Source organism: Phragmites australis, chromosome 10, assembly GCF_958298935.1.
Source record: "Phragmites australis chromosome 10, lpPhrAust1.1, whole genome shotgun sequence".
NCBI classification, from domain to species: Eukaryota; Viridiplantae; Streptophyta; class Magnoliopsida; order Poales; family Poaceae; genus Phragmites; species Phragmites australis.
Genome location: NC_084930.1, coordinates 32687472 through 32704317, shown reverse-complemented (window position 1 = coordinate 32704317; position 16846 = coordinate 32687472). Strand labels below are relative to the sequence as shown.

The 16846-nt window shown below is 41.8% G+C and overlaps 2 protein-coding genes across 3 annotated transcripts; both read right to left on the bottom strand.

The window, feature by feature from the left end:
• Nucleotides 1–1011: 1011 nt before the first annotated feature.
• On the bottom strand, nucleotides 1012–8206 carry LOC133930823 (disease resistance protein Pik-2-like). 2 transcript variants are annotated; one of them, XM_062377582.1, is made up of 3 exons: nucleotides 4823–4945; nucleotides 4374–4755; nucleotides 1012–3189 (listed from the first exon to the last, which is right to left on the bottom strand). In XM_062377582.1, the coding sequence occupies exons 2-3, from the start codon at nucleotides 4697–4699 to the stop codon at nucleotides 1227–1229; spliced, it is 2289 nt and encodes a 762-aa protein (XP_062233566.1). In that variant the 5' UTR covers nucleotides 4700–4755; nucleotides 4823–4945; the 3' UTR covers nucleotides 1012–1226. The 2 variants fall into 2 exon arrangements, with proteins under 2 accessions (XP_062233566.1, XP_062233565.1); XM_062377581.1 differs by having other exon boundaries at nucleotides 4374–8206.
• Nucleotides 8207–14741: 6535 nt separating this feature from the next.
• Nucleotides 14742–15214, bottom strand: LOC133930266 (uncharacterized). Its single transcript, XM_062376912.1, has 2 exons — nucleotides 15091–15214; nucleotides 14742–15013 (listed from the first exon to the last, which is right to left on the bottom strand). Exons 1-2 carry the CDS (start codon nucleotides 15212–15214, stop codon nucleotides 14742–14744), a joined length of 396 nt encoding a protein of 131 aa, XP_062232896.1.
• Between the last annotated feature and the right edge of the window lie 1632 nt (nucleotides 15215–16846).

Genomic DNA, 16846 nt, shown 5'->3' with positions numbered 1-16846 from the left:
AAATAATTGAAAAACAAAAAAACTGATAATACACCCTATAGATGGAAGGAAATAATTATATATTAATACTTTTTTAATACTAATAGCATCTATTAATTGCATGTTTTCAAATTGATTGAATGTTTTCAAACAATTAAGAAGGAGAGGATGGAGGACCAATTTTGACTGTGGATCGTTTAAGATATACGGTGAAGATTGTTCGGATCTGTTATAACTTATCAATTTTATATGAGTTTAGATAAATAGGTGGCTCTCATGCCCGTTTCATTTCAGAAAAAATGCACCAATGCACTGGCCACTTCATCCAAACTTAAGCTGGTTCATGCACTAGCAAAGCAGCTACTTCTTGCAGGCAAACACGCGTGTTAGCAAAAGTAACATACAACGAGAAGTGAGAATTTGATTTATCATGATCAGGTCAGCAATGTTCGTGAGAGTGCTCAAATAACCCCAAACAATGTAAAAACTACTTTTATTCAGGCATAATCAGGATTTCAAATAATGGGAGGAGTTAGTGGTAAGCTGAGACAGTATGTGGAAAAGCACCGCGGAGATGCTTTGTATCTACCTTCAAATAATGGAGTGTAATTGCGAATCAGAACCTGGGATGTGCATAGCCGTATCTTTCTTCTTGAATGATACGCAAGAAACATGAGTTGTTTTGTCAGTCAGAACATGAATGTTTTGTATTCTGAGACAAGTAGCTCATTCATAGCACAATGTTGGGATCGTAAACGAATTTTCGTTTTTCTGGTACGATGTTGAGGCTATCGCTCTGCTGAAGCTGTTGTCGCACAATTTGTTTTGGCCTGGTTTGGTCTGTTGGTCAAAGTCCGGTTCGTTGTCCTAGAATCAGGAGAATTGCGTGGATGTTTTTGTTGCTCCGAAGTGTACATCGGTTCATCTGGCTTCTGTAGAAGCCGGGGTTCAATAAAAAGTCCTTTCGAAACAAAAAAATTCAGGATTTCAAGATGCAATAGAGAGGACCGTGGCTCACTACAAATCACAAAATTACCATCAAGATTTCACTTACCAGAAAGGGGCACTAACCATGGTGCAAACTAACTCATAGCACATTTTAACTTACTTACATGCGATTGTATTGGTTAAAGCAATTCAAACTATTTTCAACGAACAGGCATGCGGCATGCCTAATTATCTGCTTCCAGAACACTTAACAAACTTCCGGAGTTCTGATAAATGTTGTATTTTCTACTTAAGCATACTCAATTACAATATTCCATTTTGTCACATATAACTCTAGGATGATTAGGATGTGTCTTCACGCATGATGCCACTTTATTCACCACTGACAATATGATGTTTCCAAAGAACTCTATCTCCTTCAGCTTCTGGAGATTCTCGATACCCGAAATCCCATCCTTTGGTTCTCGTAGGAATGACAATGTTAGCCTCTCAAGATTTGGCACTGAACCCACCTCGAAGTGCACCCTGTCAATGTTCTCCGGATCATCCATAACGAACATGCTGAGTTTTGCAAATTTACCGTGGGGGAAAATTATGCCACCATCAGCATACGACTTGTGATAGAGGTTGAGCAAGAGCAGATTTGGCAGATCTCCAAGAACTTTGATGGCCTCGGCATGGAGTCCAGTGTTACGAAGAGTAATCCTGGACACACTTCGAAGCGATGATATCCAAGGAGGTAGACTCTCCAACTTGCCCGTGAGGCTAAAACTGGTGATGAGTAGAGGAGGTGACTCTACAGAATCTAGAATGTCCAGTGATGAGCTATGCTCCTTTTCATCTAGAATGTGAATGGAGAGTGAGCGAAGAGAACTTGCCAATTTCCCCAAAGACTCGACGAATGCCTTCCAGTTCACTTCCACATTGTGGAAGAGAACATTAAGCTTCCTTAGCTTTTGCAGCAGTCCAATCTCCCACAGCACCAAAGACTGCTCCTTGACCACTATATGGACAAGTGATTGCAGAGCTGCCATGTTCTTGATCACCCCAGGACCCATCTCCAAACCTGAGCAAGGGTTTAAGTACTTCACGCTGGCCATCCTTGTAAGGTGTACCTTGTGCCCAACTAACAGATGCTTTATACAACAGAGGTTTTTTGCACTGTCTGGCAGTTTCTTGATCAGTGTTGCCCTAATGTCCAGCGTCTCCAAGTGTTTCAGATTTCCTAGTCGCCGTGGTAACTTGCAGACATTGGTCTTTCTGAGGCTTAGGTACTTCAGCTGGAAAAAATTGCAGATACACTTCAGAGTTTTGCTGCTCAAGCAACTGCAGCCTTGCATGTCAAGTACTCTTAGCAGCCGTAGCTGCGGAAAGAAGCATGGGACTTCCTCGACAGAAGATGACATTGTGAAGGAGCGAACATGAGATACACTGGCACTTATATTTTGAACCAAATTGTGACTACTGTGGATGGATAGGCGACGGATTTTGTCATGGGAAACCAATGTGCTTCCATTGTCACATAAGAAGGATGCAAAGTTCTCCTCAAGTGACTTGGAGACGATGACTTCTAGCATTATCTCATGAACTCTGCAGCTCCTCACTTTCCCATTCCAATCGATTCTCACAGGCTGCACAATGCTTCTGGCCACAAACTCATCAAAGTAACTTTCTGCAACCTCCTCCATGCTTAATCCATGCCTTTGGCAAACAAAACCTTCAGCTATCCACCTTCTCACCAAAGGTCCCCTCTTGATCACATAACTTTCAGGGAAAATGCTTAGATACAAGAAGCAAGCCCTCAGATGGTAGGGTAGATCATCATAGCTCAAGGTCAAGACTTGCTTTGCACCTTCCAGAGTAGGATTACTTTCAAGTTCAGAGCCTAAGTTATCACAAACCTTCTGCCACTCCTGCTTGGTTCTATTTGTCTTGCTTGCGAGAAGGCTGCCGATGCTCGTTATTGCTAAAGGCAAGCCTCCACATTTCTTCAAAATGGAATTTGATACTTCCTCCAACTCATCATTTGGTAATTTATCTGCAGAGCCAAAGATCCTCTTGAAGAATAGTTCTCGTGATGTAGAATCTGACAATTGCTGGATTTTGTAAATCCAATCTTGAGGATGAGAACAGCATCTTTTAGCCACATCTTCATTCCTTGTTGTTATTATTACCCTGCTACCCATCTTCTTGTCAGGCAGTACACATCTGATGCTGTCCCACGCTGATATGGTCCATATGTCATCAAGTATCATAATATACCTGCATGAAAAAAAAAGTATAAGGGGACTTGACAAGCTAGGGATATAGCTACAGATCTGAAATTATTTATTTTTCTTTTGCGTTACCAAACTAAGTTTTTTTTTATGATGATGCTGGTAGACTAAGCATAAAACTTTTAGGTCCAATGGGAAAAAAGTTCTTAACTCAAAGCTAACAACCCCTAAATTTTTCCATTTCGTTAGTTAAAAAGGGAAGATTTGCAAACAAGAAGTTTGACACTCATTGTTCTGCGTGCAGGTTTTCCTTTCCTGTGGACATTGTCACTTATCTGGCTACTTTTTTGCCTTGTCCTAGATCCAACTCATATATAATAAACAGAGCATATTAAATCAAACATCATTTGTCCATCACAACGTCTAAATCTGATTAGCTGATTTTGCTTGGTTCACATCTGAATCCAATATTTTTGAACTATTACAAGCAGCTGAAACTTGATTTTTTTTAAAAATAATATTCATTTAATGGAAAATTGCAAAATATGCATTTTTGAAAATACAAAATATTTTTGCAATTTTCCATTAAATTAATATTATTTAAAAAACTCCTGAAACTTGATCCGAAGGATGATCCTGGGTTTTAAGGCCAAAAAGCATATAATCCTTACACACCCTAATGGAAAATACGAAAAATTTAGAATCCTAATTCTTTTAACCAGACAATTTCACAATACATCGCCATTTTCTGACAGTTTAGTTACAGTCAACAGCCAGCTCAAAGTGGTATCAGCCAGTATGCAACTAAAAGGTGATACCAGCAATGAGAAAAAAGAGAGGGAATGCCAAGATGTAAAAGCAACACCTCATTTCTTCTTAATGCAATGACCGGCTGTTCTCCTGAGAAAAAAAGTGATACCAGCAACAAAAGAACAAGGTGGCCCTGTGGCAGTTGATAATTCCAAATCAAATCTAGGTACAGGGAAGGATATGTATGTTCTGCTTTTTCCAGACAGGTATCACATTGGATGTAAGAGCATAGGATCCAATCCCTAGGCCATTGCTGAACTTACGTTTTTTATCATAGCAAATTGGGAGTAAGTCTACTTTCAGAAGGCTTGGCATTATTTGTGTTGCACTAATAAACCAATCAATTCGCCTTTTTTGCAATACAGAAAAATTACGATGATCCACTACTGAGGAGAAATGTAACAAAAACTGCTAGTGTACCTTTTGTCATGTAAATATCGCCTGAGCTTCTTAGCCAGTTCTGCAACCTCAAGCCTTTCGATTTTCTCCAAGTTTTCATCTAGGAAATGGCCATGCTTGCCTCCCGCTATTGCCATTGCCTCGTGTGGCCGCTGGATCAGCTCCCTTATCATGTGCTGAAACAGGGTCCTGATGTTGAAGGTCTGTGACACAATGAACAACGGAAAGAGGTGAAAATCAGCGCCTTTCACCGTTGGGCTCTCACACACCATCCTTGCCAGTGTGGTCTTGCCGAGACCGCCAAATCCAACAATGGCCAGCACACGAAGCCGCGGATCATCTTCCATCAGCCAGCTTGCAAGTGCATCCCTAGGCTCGTCAATGCCCACCAGCTGAGCCTCCTCTGTAAAGAGAGCGTGCAACTGTGGATCAATGTGACGAGATGCATGCCTGAAGAGTCGTGGGCTCACCGAGATGATGGATGAACTCATCAATGCAATCCTCGGCAATCCCGGGCACGGGCCTTTAGTTGGCAGCACCACCCCGTAACGTGAGCGCCGCTCACCAACATCCCGGGCACGGGCCTTTAGTTCTTGTAGTTGGATGGCAATGCGACGGCGACAGACAAGCGTGCCGAGCATACAGATCAACCGTCGAAGAAAGCCCATTCCTGATGGCTCACCGAGATGATGGATGAACTCATCAATGCAATCCTCGGCGTCATAGGCAATCTCCCTCACTTGCTTCATCCAGATTCTCACTGGATCGTCATGGCCCTCCGACATGGTGAGGGTGTGGAGGAAGGCATTCATACTCTCAAGCTCATCCTTGATGTATTGCACATCTCTGCGGACTCCCTGCACCAACCAACTTTCATGGGAGAGAAGGCAGCCCAGCTTGCACAGAAGACTCCTCACCGCACCCTCAGTCAGATTGAAGATAGTGCCTTCCATGTCTTACTTAGAGAATGGGAATACAAATATGCTTCTGCAGTTGGAGTTTGTTTGCTTAGGTATTTATAAGACGTAGGTTTGTTGCTAAGGAAGTCTGGGGTTTAGCGGCTAACTGGTTAGGTGCTAGAACTATTTCTAGTTTCATACCTCATTACTATATCTAAATTGAATCTTTGGCGAACATTGATAAAAACCTTTTTTGCAATAGGTTTTTCAGCCATATGTTGGGCTATTTGGAAAGCTAGAAATAGTGCATGTTTTGAGAATAAACTAATCTGTCATCCTAGTGTTTCAGTTAAATCTTTAGACAGATCTTCTCAAAGATATGAGCAAGAAATATTTGATCTGTGGTACACATAACCTGCTGCAATCTATGTCCCCGATGTTGGCTCAGCACCAGCTGCCCCAAGCCCCCTTGGTCACGTGTTGCGTCTACAGGACGATGATCAGTTTGTCAATTGGACCAGGAGAATGAGGAGTCAATAGGTGCTTCTATCGTTGCTGTGGTTATATGGATAATTTTGGTTATGCTCTGGTCTGTTAGTGATGGTCTAATGTTTAGTTTGTACGTTTCCTTTTCACGCTATTGATGATACTTTCATCTCTTTTGGATGATTTTTTATCCTCTTGCTTCGTGTCTAAAGTAGTATAAACTTTGTTCGGTGGATGATTTTATTATTCTGATAATGGAAATGGGGTACCCCGCTTTCGGAAAAAAAGACGTAGGTTTGCTAAATTCTAATATGTAGCAGCATAAGAGTATTTCAAATAACAGTTTCCTAATTATTTTAAATTCTCCGAGCTTGTAGTTCCTATTGTATAAAACCCTCTTCTACTTAATTCAACGATACGCAACTCTCCTGTGTATTCCAGAAAAAAAATTATTTTAAATTATCAGTAAGATTCAATTGGAAACCAGAATTGTAAATTCAAAAAAAAAAAAAAAACTGATTGCAGTGTTAGCTGATGACAAGGCAATGACACAACACGGAGACTTACGTTCATGACTGATGAACAGAATCCCAAACAGGCTGACATCAAGTTATTTACTATAATCTCTCAGCTAAACATAATATTCCTGTGGTGCTCAACAGTGTCCCTGTCCAGAAGATCCAATTCATACTTATATGGTCAGGACAACTTGTCGCTCTCTCTAGATATAAGCCAACTCAGTAATTGGTAGACGGATTGGTCAACTGATCCAAAAATAATGCTGTAAGAGTCATACCCTTACGTCTGTTAAATATACACGATGATGGAGTGACCCAAAATAAACACATCCGAACCAAAAATATACAAAAATATCACCCAATAAGCAACACCAGCTAGGAAAGTAACAATACTGCATTCAACAAGAAAAGGAGAAAAGCAGGTTGATGTTAAATATACACGATGATGGAAGAGTGAGATAAACTACCAAATCATATACAAGAAAGTTTTCCCAATAAGCAAGACCAAGAAAAAAAAAAGGCTGGCACAGCCAACAAATTGGAAATATTGAAACTCGACATGAAAAGGAGAAAAAGCATAGGTTATGATCTAAAAGTAACCTGAAAGCGTGGTACCTTTAAGTCTGTCAAATATAGAAGACGATATAAGAGTAACCCAAAAGGTGCACATCCAAACCAAACAAGTACAAACAAAACCACCCAATAATCAGGACCAATAAAAGAGGGCTGGCAACAGCTAGAAAATTAGCAAAAGTGCAGTTGTTATACTGCAGTTCAAGAGGAAAATGAGAAGCATAGGTTATGATGTAAACATAACGCTGAAAGAGTGATGCCCTTAAGTCTGTTAAATATACACAATGATGGAATAGTGATACAAGAGATACACATCCAAGTCAAACATATAAAGGTAAACCCAATAAGACCGTGAAAAGAGGACTGAAGACAGCTACGGAATAGTCAATAGTGCAATTCAACATGTTTCAGTTAAATCGTAGGGAAAGTAAAGCATAGGTTGATGATAAATAACCTGCTACTTAAGATTGGTTAAAAAAATCCAACTCCAGTTAATTAGGACAGCCACCAACTGCATGAGTAGAATGTTATCCACACAAGTACGTCTGTCCCGATCAGATTAGTAGTGCTTCCTATTTTAGCAGTATGGACCTCAGGTAACGTCATATAGTAATATTAAGATACTAGAAGGAGAAAAGCAAAGCAACTACGTAACATAGAGAACTAATAGAAAATGCCACTAGATAAGAAGGCTTATCTCGTATCATACGCGGCAACAAAGCATCTCTGTTGTTAAATAAGATATAAGATTTATTTAACAAGAGAGAAAACACACAATATCGAACCAATAATCATATGATGTAGTATAAATTCTAAACAATTAGGTAGCCTGATGGCGAGACCACAGATTAAATATGTAAACTGAAGCAAAGCTAAATAGCAACTTGAAGAGACTCCATATACTTCACAGCTCAACAAACACTGAGCATTGTTAACACAAATAAAAGAACAGCTGACGCATGATTGTTTGGTTGTATCTGGTTGTTTGCCAATTGCCGTACAAAAAGTTTGGTTGCCAACACAAATAAGAATAAATCAAGAAGCTCTTGGGAAATACAGGGTGTTTCCTTACTAGAACTTTTGATGAGGTCCATTCTGGTATTGATATTTTCCAGAAAATACCAACTCAGCGATCATTTTTGTTCGTGCATTGCAATAACTACATAAATATTGGATGTGATAACATCAAACACAAACTTAAGTATAAAGAATGGGTGTCATAGGAGTATCGCTGAACAAATACGTTAGGAGCGATGCCGTAGTTTGATTCCAGATGAGATAAAAAAAATGAGAAGATTATCACTAATTTATATCATAATTTCTTTATTTATTTTTATTAGTAAAACCGATTTTATATCCGTAGTTGGTAATGAGATGGAGAGACTAGAGAATGAGAATAGATGGTAAAAGTAAGTAAATTATTAAAATTTTAAAGGTTTTTATTAAATAGGAGAAGAGCTGAGGAAGATGATGTAGGAACGACTCGTGTTTTATATTGTAGAGATAATTTTGCTTGATGATCAAAACCAAGCATCTCTAGCGCGTCCCCAACCTTTTGAAGGTGACGCTTCCATTCGAGTGTTTAAAGAAACATTTGGGCGTAGACGTGTAGTTGGCATGAAAGGAGACAGGTACTTTACCTGTGAAGCATTTCATCGAGCGACTCCAGCGCAATTTGGGAGCGTAAGACTGTTGGAACTTGGACGCAAAGCCAACCCGATCCAACGGCGCCAATGCGTCACGGGCAGTTGGGCACTGCCTGTGACGTCATCGGACATCTCTACGCCCAGCTGCCGGCCTACAGGCTTGTTATTGCTTGCGCCCGACAACCCCTCGACCACCGCCTGCATCGGTGAGGCATTTCACCAAACACCTGGAGCACGGCGGCCATGGCCCCTGGAGACGGTTACCCGACGAAGACTCCGCTTATCTAGCCGTCCGAGACGAGTACTCGCACTGCTCCGGCTGCTGCAAACGATCCGTGATTGATCGGCAAGGATGTGGCTCGCCGGAGGCGGGCGCTCGCCAAGGGGACCGCCGGAGTTTTTTTTATATATTTTTTCGATTAAAAATTTAAATAAATAGATTTCTCGTCACAATAATTAAAAAATAGGCGTTTGTAGCCCACTGAAAGAACTGCAACCCTCTAAGAAAGCGGTTAGAAAGCCTTACCACCGGCTGAGAGGGCGGGTGACCTAATCGTACTTTAAGAGAGCGGCAAGGCAGCTAACCGCCCTCTCAGGGGCGGGTATGAGAGGGTGGGTACAATGCCAACTATCCTCTCAATAGGCGGGTAGGACAATTTTTTTTTTTAAGTTCAAAATTTACTGGAAAATGTTGCTCAATATTTGAAATAGGTATTTTATAAAATTTGGAATTAAAATGATTAAAGAGTAGTGAAAACGGTATATTGGGGAAGCGAGATTTTGAAGTAGTCTACGTATTATTTGGAGGATAAAAAATCAATATTTGTGAACAAATTGTATATGTGAAGCACTCGCAGCATATTACGCGGCAATGAGGTTGCAAACGGCGACAAACATAAGATTATACGTATGGTGGAAAATATTACATAAAAATATAACCACGACGACACGACGAGAAAAAAAAAGGTGACATATACAGTTCGCACAAAGATTTATTTAATAGTGCGTCGCTCCTAATCATAACATGCCTTAGGGACTTGAAACATGTCGAGTTACATTAGATACTCTCTACTGAGTCCACCTAGGATATTTGCCCTTTTGCAGGGCATCGGGGCCTACCGCCTTAGCGCAACGGGCCATCTCCCGCTTCCTTGCCCTCTCAACCTCCCGAGCCTAAGCCGCGGTATGGTCCTGTGTTTCCTTCTTCATGTGCTCTTCTTCCTGTCACTTCAGACATAGTTTCTCTTGTTGTTGCTCGTACTCCCGACGTGCGTAAACTTTCATCCTCCACCTCATGGTCATATTGACCCACCGCTTCTGGTCCTTATTTTGCTCAATGTCGAGCCATTGAATAAAGTCACAGATAGGTGAAGGGAACTGGACAAATAGAACAAGATGAGAGATTAGTAAAATAAGTTGTGAAATTGGGAAAGATGTGGTTGATCTTTGTTGCTATACCCGTGGATACTTATACGGTCCATGTTGAGATTTGTCGTATTGGTAGTTGGCACACATACGGTCCAAGGACATTGAGGCACCAAACATTTCACATCATACTCCATTTTACTGGATTTAACAACTTTGAACTGTCTCCGAAGAGACAGTGATCAGAATTTAACTGCATCAATAACAGCCTCCTTTGTATGGTATATAGCACCCTAAGACACCTCGTTCTCATGATACTCCCACAGTGTCCGATCAGCTGGTCCCGCTATTGCTTTCACAGAGTTTACCTCTGTTTGATCTTTCTGGTACGCCTCAGCTAACAAAATCAGAGGTAGTCCACGTTCACATGATATATCTATATATTGCCTCCAGGTAGATGTGGCTTCGATCGGGATAAGCTCGCAAAAGTATCCCTGACTAGCACGGCTGAGGACAGCTTTCAGCTTAAGATCATGTTGATGCGGATCCAGTTGAAAAAACCGCATCAGTCACTTGCACACACCCGCAATAGTCCTCTCATTGGCTTTACTAAGACCCTTCATGACATGATGAAACCCAAACCCAAACTAACCTACAATTATTACTCTGTACAATCTACATATTCGAAACTACTAACTAAAAATACTACTATGTATTTAATAGCTATCCTACCATGTCGAAATTAATATTGACAGTATACTAGCATTTTCTAAACCTTAAACCCTAGGTCATACCGCTAAACCTGAGGTCATACCGCTAAACCCTAGGTCATACAATGCTAAACCCTATGTCATACAGTGATACCATAACCAGACTAACCTACAATTATTACTCTGTACAGTCTACATATTCGAAATTACCATAGAGAAAATACTATTATGTATTTAATGACTATCCTACCATGTCGTAATTAATATTGACAATATTCTACTACGGCATTTTCCAAACCCTAAGTTATACCGCTAAACCCTAGGTAATACAGTGCTAAACCCTATATCAGACAATGCTACCCTAACAAATCAAAACTACAATTATTACTCTGTATAATCTACATATTCGAAACTATCATACTACAAATACTACTATGTATTTAATTGCTATCCTACCATGTCGTTATTAATATTGATAATATTCTACTAAATACAATATTTTCTCAACCCTAAATCATACATGTCTAAATCCTATGTTATACAGTGCTACTTTACTTATTAATAACAATAAAAATATAAAAGAAATTACCGGAAAGTGCTCTTCAAATCCGCGGATCAAATGCAGCAGGGCTTCGCCGCGCTCTCTTCCTCTCCTCTCATCTGTTCTCCTCTCCTCTCTTCTTCATAATTTTCTCTTTTTTCGGATTAAAATGAGAATTTATCCTCATTTTTAAGCCTTTTATAGAGATGATAAGAGGAGGCGCGTAGGCGGGAAGCCCTTACCCGTCCTCTGAGAGGGCGGTTAGGACTATCCGCCCTCTCAGGAGGCGGTTAGGCCACCCGCTCTTTTAGAGAGAGTTAAGGCTTCCTAACCATCCTTTGGGGGCTACAGTCGTCTACTTTTACGATTATTGCGACGAGAAATCTATTTATTTAAATTTTTAATAAAAATATATATAAAAAACTCGGGACCGCCGCACCTGCCGGGGACAATATAGTTGTGAGGAATCTCGAGCCCATGGGAGAAAAGAAACAGCAGCCCATCACCGTGGCGGAAGTGCGAAGCACATCAGCAGATGAACATCCGCTCTCGGGCTAAAATCACGCTATCGGGCCGCCAGAGAACACAAATTCCGATATCAGGCCGCGAACACAACGCTGTTGGGCCGTGCGAACACAATGTTCAACACCACTTTATATTAATTTATAAACATTAACGAAATAACGAAATACTCTCTCCCTTTAAAAATGTAAGATATATTTTATTTCGAAAAATCAAACTTTATAAGTTTTGACCTATAATAAGTTAAATTATATACATGTTTACAAAACTTTTGATGATTTTTAAAAAAATACATCTTACATTCTTGAAAGAAAGTAGTTTGAAAGCAGATTGTGCAGTATAGACATATTTGAGTAGCTGGAACTTAGTAACGAAAAAAATATTTAACAAAAATGTAGGCGTTTATACAGCCTCTTCGTTACTTTGTCCAACGTATCTGTTAAGACCGTAGGACGCTGCTCTTTTGAGGTGCGCGCACTCTTGGTTTGCCACCACGTCATCTATTATCTTGAATAAAGCCAGGAATTAACAGTTAAAGTTTATTTTTAATTAATTTTTTAAAATAAAATAAGCCTTATATTCTTCTAAGAACAGAGGGCAGTTTGCAAGCAGATTGTGCAGTATAGATTTTGGTGAAAGAAAACATCTTTCATAAATAAAGTGTGGTGAGAACTTACTCATAGAAGTGTCTTAAGTTTAGAGAAGTAGAGAGAAAAGGAATACTCAACGCGATGATGGTAAAAATCTACCTCTTGGCCTGTTGGCTACAGATTTATATTTATAGTATCATTCATGATGTGAATATACAATCATGTCTTTATTGAGATAATGATATATGTTTCTTCCCCTATGCAATATAGACCTAGGGCCGATCGGGTAACATGGCTTAGACCTAGGTAAAAATACTATAACCTTACTGGAGGATATTTTCTAACCATGAAAGCAAGTGGTAGAATACTTAGTCGTTCATTGTGGCGCTGCACTGTCCAGCGTGTTAGGTCAGTCACCACTTGCTCCTTATGTGTCAGGTTGGCCACCACATGATTGGCATTAAATGCCGATCATCTCATGGCACACATCACATGGCCGATGGGCTTGCTTTCTCTAATCTTTACTGGGGACTCCACATATTTCCTCCAGCCTTCGGGAGTCCGCGGCCTCCAGAGGTCACGGGTATTCGGTCCTCCAGGGACTCTTAGGCTTGGGTCTTTGGGACTGCTCCAAAGCCAGGGATCCAGAGGGGTCATGAGCTAGAGTGTCTTCGCATTTAGATTGGCTGAACAAAGGGACGTCAAGGGTCAGCTAGCTCCCCAAGGCTTTGAGAGTCGGTGGCGCGTGGAGGAGGCTCACGGGCTCCGGAGGAGTCTTTGATGGCGACTCCCTATAGTATCTATGACCGGGGCATTTCTCCCAACAACACTCCCTTATTCGTTAGCCTCGAGGTCTGGAGGGCGAGCGGATGCATAATTGCAAAGGAAACTACCCTAGCCCTGCCTCTGAGTCAAGATATTCGAACATCTTTTTACTTAGATTGACCTCTTAGCGGTGGCTACGAGCACTGGCATCAAGGCTCAATGGAGACGGTGTGGTCCAGAGCTCTGTGATAAGGCCGACGACGAGCCGAGGGGCGACGAGGCTTGACAAAGACTATGCTCCGAAGTCCTATGACGGTTTTCGAGGGGGAAGCTGACAAGGGGAGCTGAGGGAGGCGCCCAAGGGGTGTCAAGGGTCAGCTAGCTCCCCCAGGCTACAAGAGTCGGTGGCGCGAGGAGGAGGCTCACGGGCTCCGGAGGAGTCTTTGATAATGACTCCCTATAGTATCTACGATCGAGGCATTTCTCCCAACAACACTCCCTCATTCCCTGGCCTCGAGGTCTAGAGGGCGAGCCGATACAAAACTACAAAGGAAACTAGCCTAGCCCTGCCTTCGAGTCAAGATATCCAAACATCTTTTACCTAGATTAACCTCTTAGCGGTGGCTGCGAGCGATGGCGTCGAGGCTCAATAGAGACGGTGTGGTCCAGAGCTCTATGATAAGGCCGACGACAAGCCGAGGGGCACCGAGGCTTGACAAAGACTATGCTCCGAAGTCCTATGACGGTTTTCGAGGGGGAAGCTGACAGAGGGAGCTGAGGGAGGCGCCCAAGGGGCGTCAAGGGTCAGCTAACTCCCCCATGCTACGAGAGTCAGTGACTCGAGGAGAAAGCTCACGGGCTCCGAAAATCCTATTTGTCACAAGAGTTTTTGATGGCGACTCCGTACAGTATCTACGGCTAGAATATTTTCCCTAACAATAGACATTTTTGAATAGCTGGAACTTAGTAACTAAAAAATACTTAACAAAAATGTAGGCGTTTATGCAGCCACTTGGTTACTTTCTCCAACGTGTCTGCTAAGACCGTAGGACGTGCTCTTTTGAGGTGTGCGCACTCTTGCCACCACGTCATCTATTCTCTTCGATGAAGCAAGAAATTCAATGCAAGCATCTCTGAGATTGCTGCAATGATGCTGGTCTAATGCAGAGCTAGCATTGTTGCCGGGTTCTCAGAATCAAGATTCCTGCGGGCGAAGAATGCCTTCGCAAATCAGCATCAGTCTTTCCATGCCATACCTATATGCAGCCACCAGCAAGTGCATAATCATTTCCTTGCTTTCATCGACGTCAAAATCTTCCATGGCAGGCATTATCTGTGTATATGAAGTGAAGTAATGCTCTGAATACATCAGGATGCATATCTTCGATGGTTATATGCATATGGAGTTGATGGCGGCACTTGAACCTCAAAGTAGGGGTTAATCTTAGTCTCCTCCACCGGTGATTCCTTATAACAGTAAGGGTTTGTTTGACAGAGTTTTCAAGGCAGTTTCTCGGCTGGAATCAGATGAGCTCTACTAAACAGCAGCTTTCAGCTTTTAGCTCCATGAGTGGAATCCGTAGGAATGATTCTCTGAAATGAACTAGAAATTGGGAAGCTAAAAAACAGCTTTCACTGATTCACTTCCTGTACAAAATCATTTCCTCCATATATTTTATTTTAGAGAATCATTTTCAGTTACAGAATCACTTCCTCCAGAGAATCACTCCCTGTAAAGAATTTGGATCAGAGAGAGCTCTACCCAACAGACTCTTTAAGACTTGTACTGAACACAGAACAAGAGGAAGTCGTCCCTCAAGTACGGCCACGCTTCCAGCTCACTCTTCTTCTTTAAACTGCGGGCTCCCCAGACATTTTTACTGGCGTCAGTGTTGCTGAACACCTTCTGTTCCTCCATGCATCGCAGAACCTCACACATCCCGAGGGCCTGGTTTACCAGCGGCAGCCAGAAGTCGAAGCACGCCCTCGCCTGGGTTTGCTTGCTCATAAGCTCGAGGCAGACAACAACGCAGTCCTTGTACTTGTCTGACCAAGCCCCATCAGGGTAGTAGCGAATGCACCAGTCGTAGCCGTCGACGGCGAAGGTGGTGGACCGGATGAACTTGCCGACGCCGAAGCCTCCTTGTGCCGGCTGTAGCCGGCGATCTTGAACGCGTACGTGTCCCGCGCCGTCTCTCGCTTGCACGTCGATGCCGTCCTCGTTCTAGGCCTCTGGGACCCTGCCATGGTTGTTGTTTGCGCGAGGAGTTAGACGGCGGTGGAGGAGGCGGTCAGGTGGTTGGCAACCGCGGCGGGGTTGGAGAAGGACGTGTTGCAGTTCGCGTGACAGGCGTGGATATGGGCAATGGCGCGAGGGAGGCGAGGGTTAACCGATGGTCGACTGCTGCGTGAGGAGGAGGGCCTTGCACTACTTCCTATCATAAATACTTATCCTTTTGGTTAAGATTTGATCAAATTTTTAAAACTTTGATCATCAATAACTTTCAAAATATTTAGTTTGAAAACATAAAAAATCAAACGTGTAGATTTATTTTAAAAAATATTTTTATAATATTAAATTTTTATTAGATATTATAACTCTATTCTAATAGAAATTATGATCAAAGTTACACGTTGAAGACCGTAAAAATAAAAAAATGATAAGTATTTATGACCGGATGGAGTATGATTAATGGCATGATGGAAAAAAAAATGCAGACAGAAACACGTGGTCCTATTCTATATAGATGCATTTTCCCCATCATACAAAACCTCATCTCAAAAGAAAAAATAAATTATCTCAGACAAGAAAGAATACACATACAGCTAAAGCTAGATATCTAACCCCGACAAATCTAAGCTCTAACTTGAATGTTATTCCTTGAGATCTGATCAAGAATAAGCAGTAGTGCAATACAACTAAGCACCAGTTCCCTAAATTCTCAAGGTCAATAGTGAATTATCGAGCATGTTCCAATGCTAGTTATTCTTGATGAAACAAGTCAATTAAATTAGTTGGCACAACATGATTAAGAGAGAGTTAGTAGCTTGCTATGGTTACTTGCATCATACTTGTGCTTCGCAAGCAACAAAAATGAACTATGACATATGGTTTTAGGATCTAAAGAGAAATCAAATATCTGCATCACTTTGGCATCAACAAAAACTGAACCCAAGTTAAACAAACGGGCAAGCAAGAACTAGGAAGCACCTGTGTTGGTATTGGTGTTGACATTGACAGCAGCACACAGTGGTGGCGACGGCTCCAAGAGATAGTGATGCACGAACTTGGATCCGGAAGGCGCATCTCCGGTGGGCAGCATTGTGGATTCGTGGGCGGGGCGTCTGGCCGAGTGGTCGGGCCGGGTGGGCATATGGCCGGACGAGCACGTGATGGACCTAGTATGCGGCTGCTTAGCGGTGGGGGTGGCAGCCGACTCTCGGCAACTAGGGTTGGAGTCAGGACTCGAGTGAAGAGGTGGGCAGATGGCTGATTGGTTGGAGACATGAAGTAGGCCATTAGGCTTTGCTGTTTTGAGTTGTGGCCTGTGGGCTCAGATGAAAAACGGGAATCCCGTGGGAAATTTTCGATTAAAAACGGAATTTTGAGAATACGACTGAGAAAACCGTTTTGGCTCCATTTTCGAATTAAATTTTCCATTTTCGTCTCGTTCCCATGTAAATCTCGAAAATACGAAAACAACCATAAGAAATATAGAAAATGGAACATGACAGGATTTCTTTCGCCCATTTTCATCCCTAGCTTGACTGAGCCTTTTAAGTTTTTTTTTTTTTGGAAGAGCCATTTTAAGTTCTTCAGGCATTTCTTTGCCTGGCTGTACACCATTTTTCTCAATAAAATAAAATAAAATCGCAAAG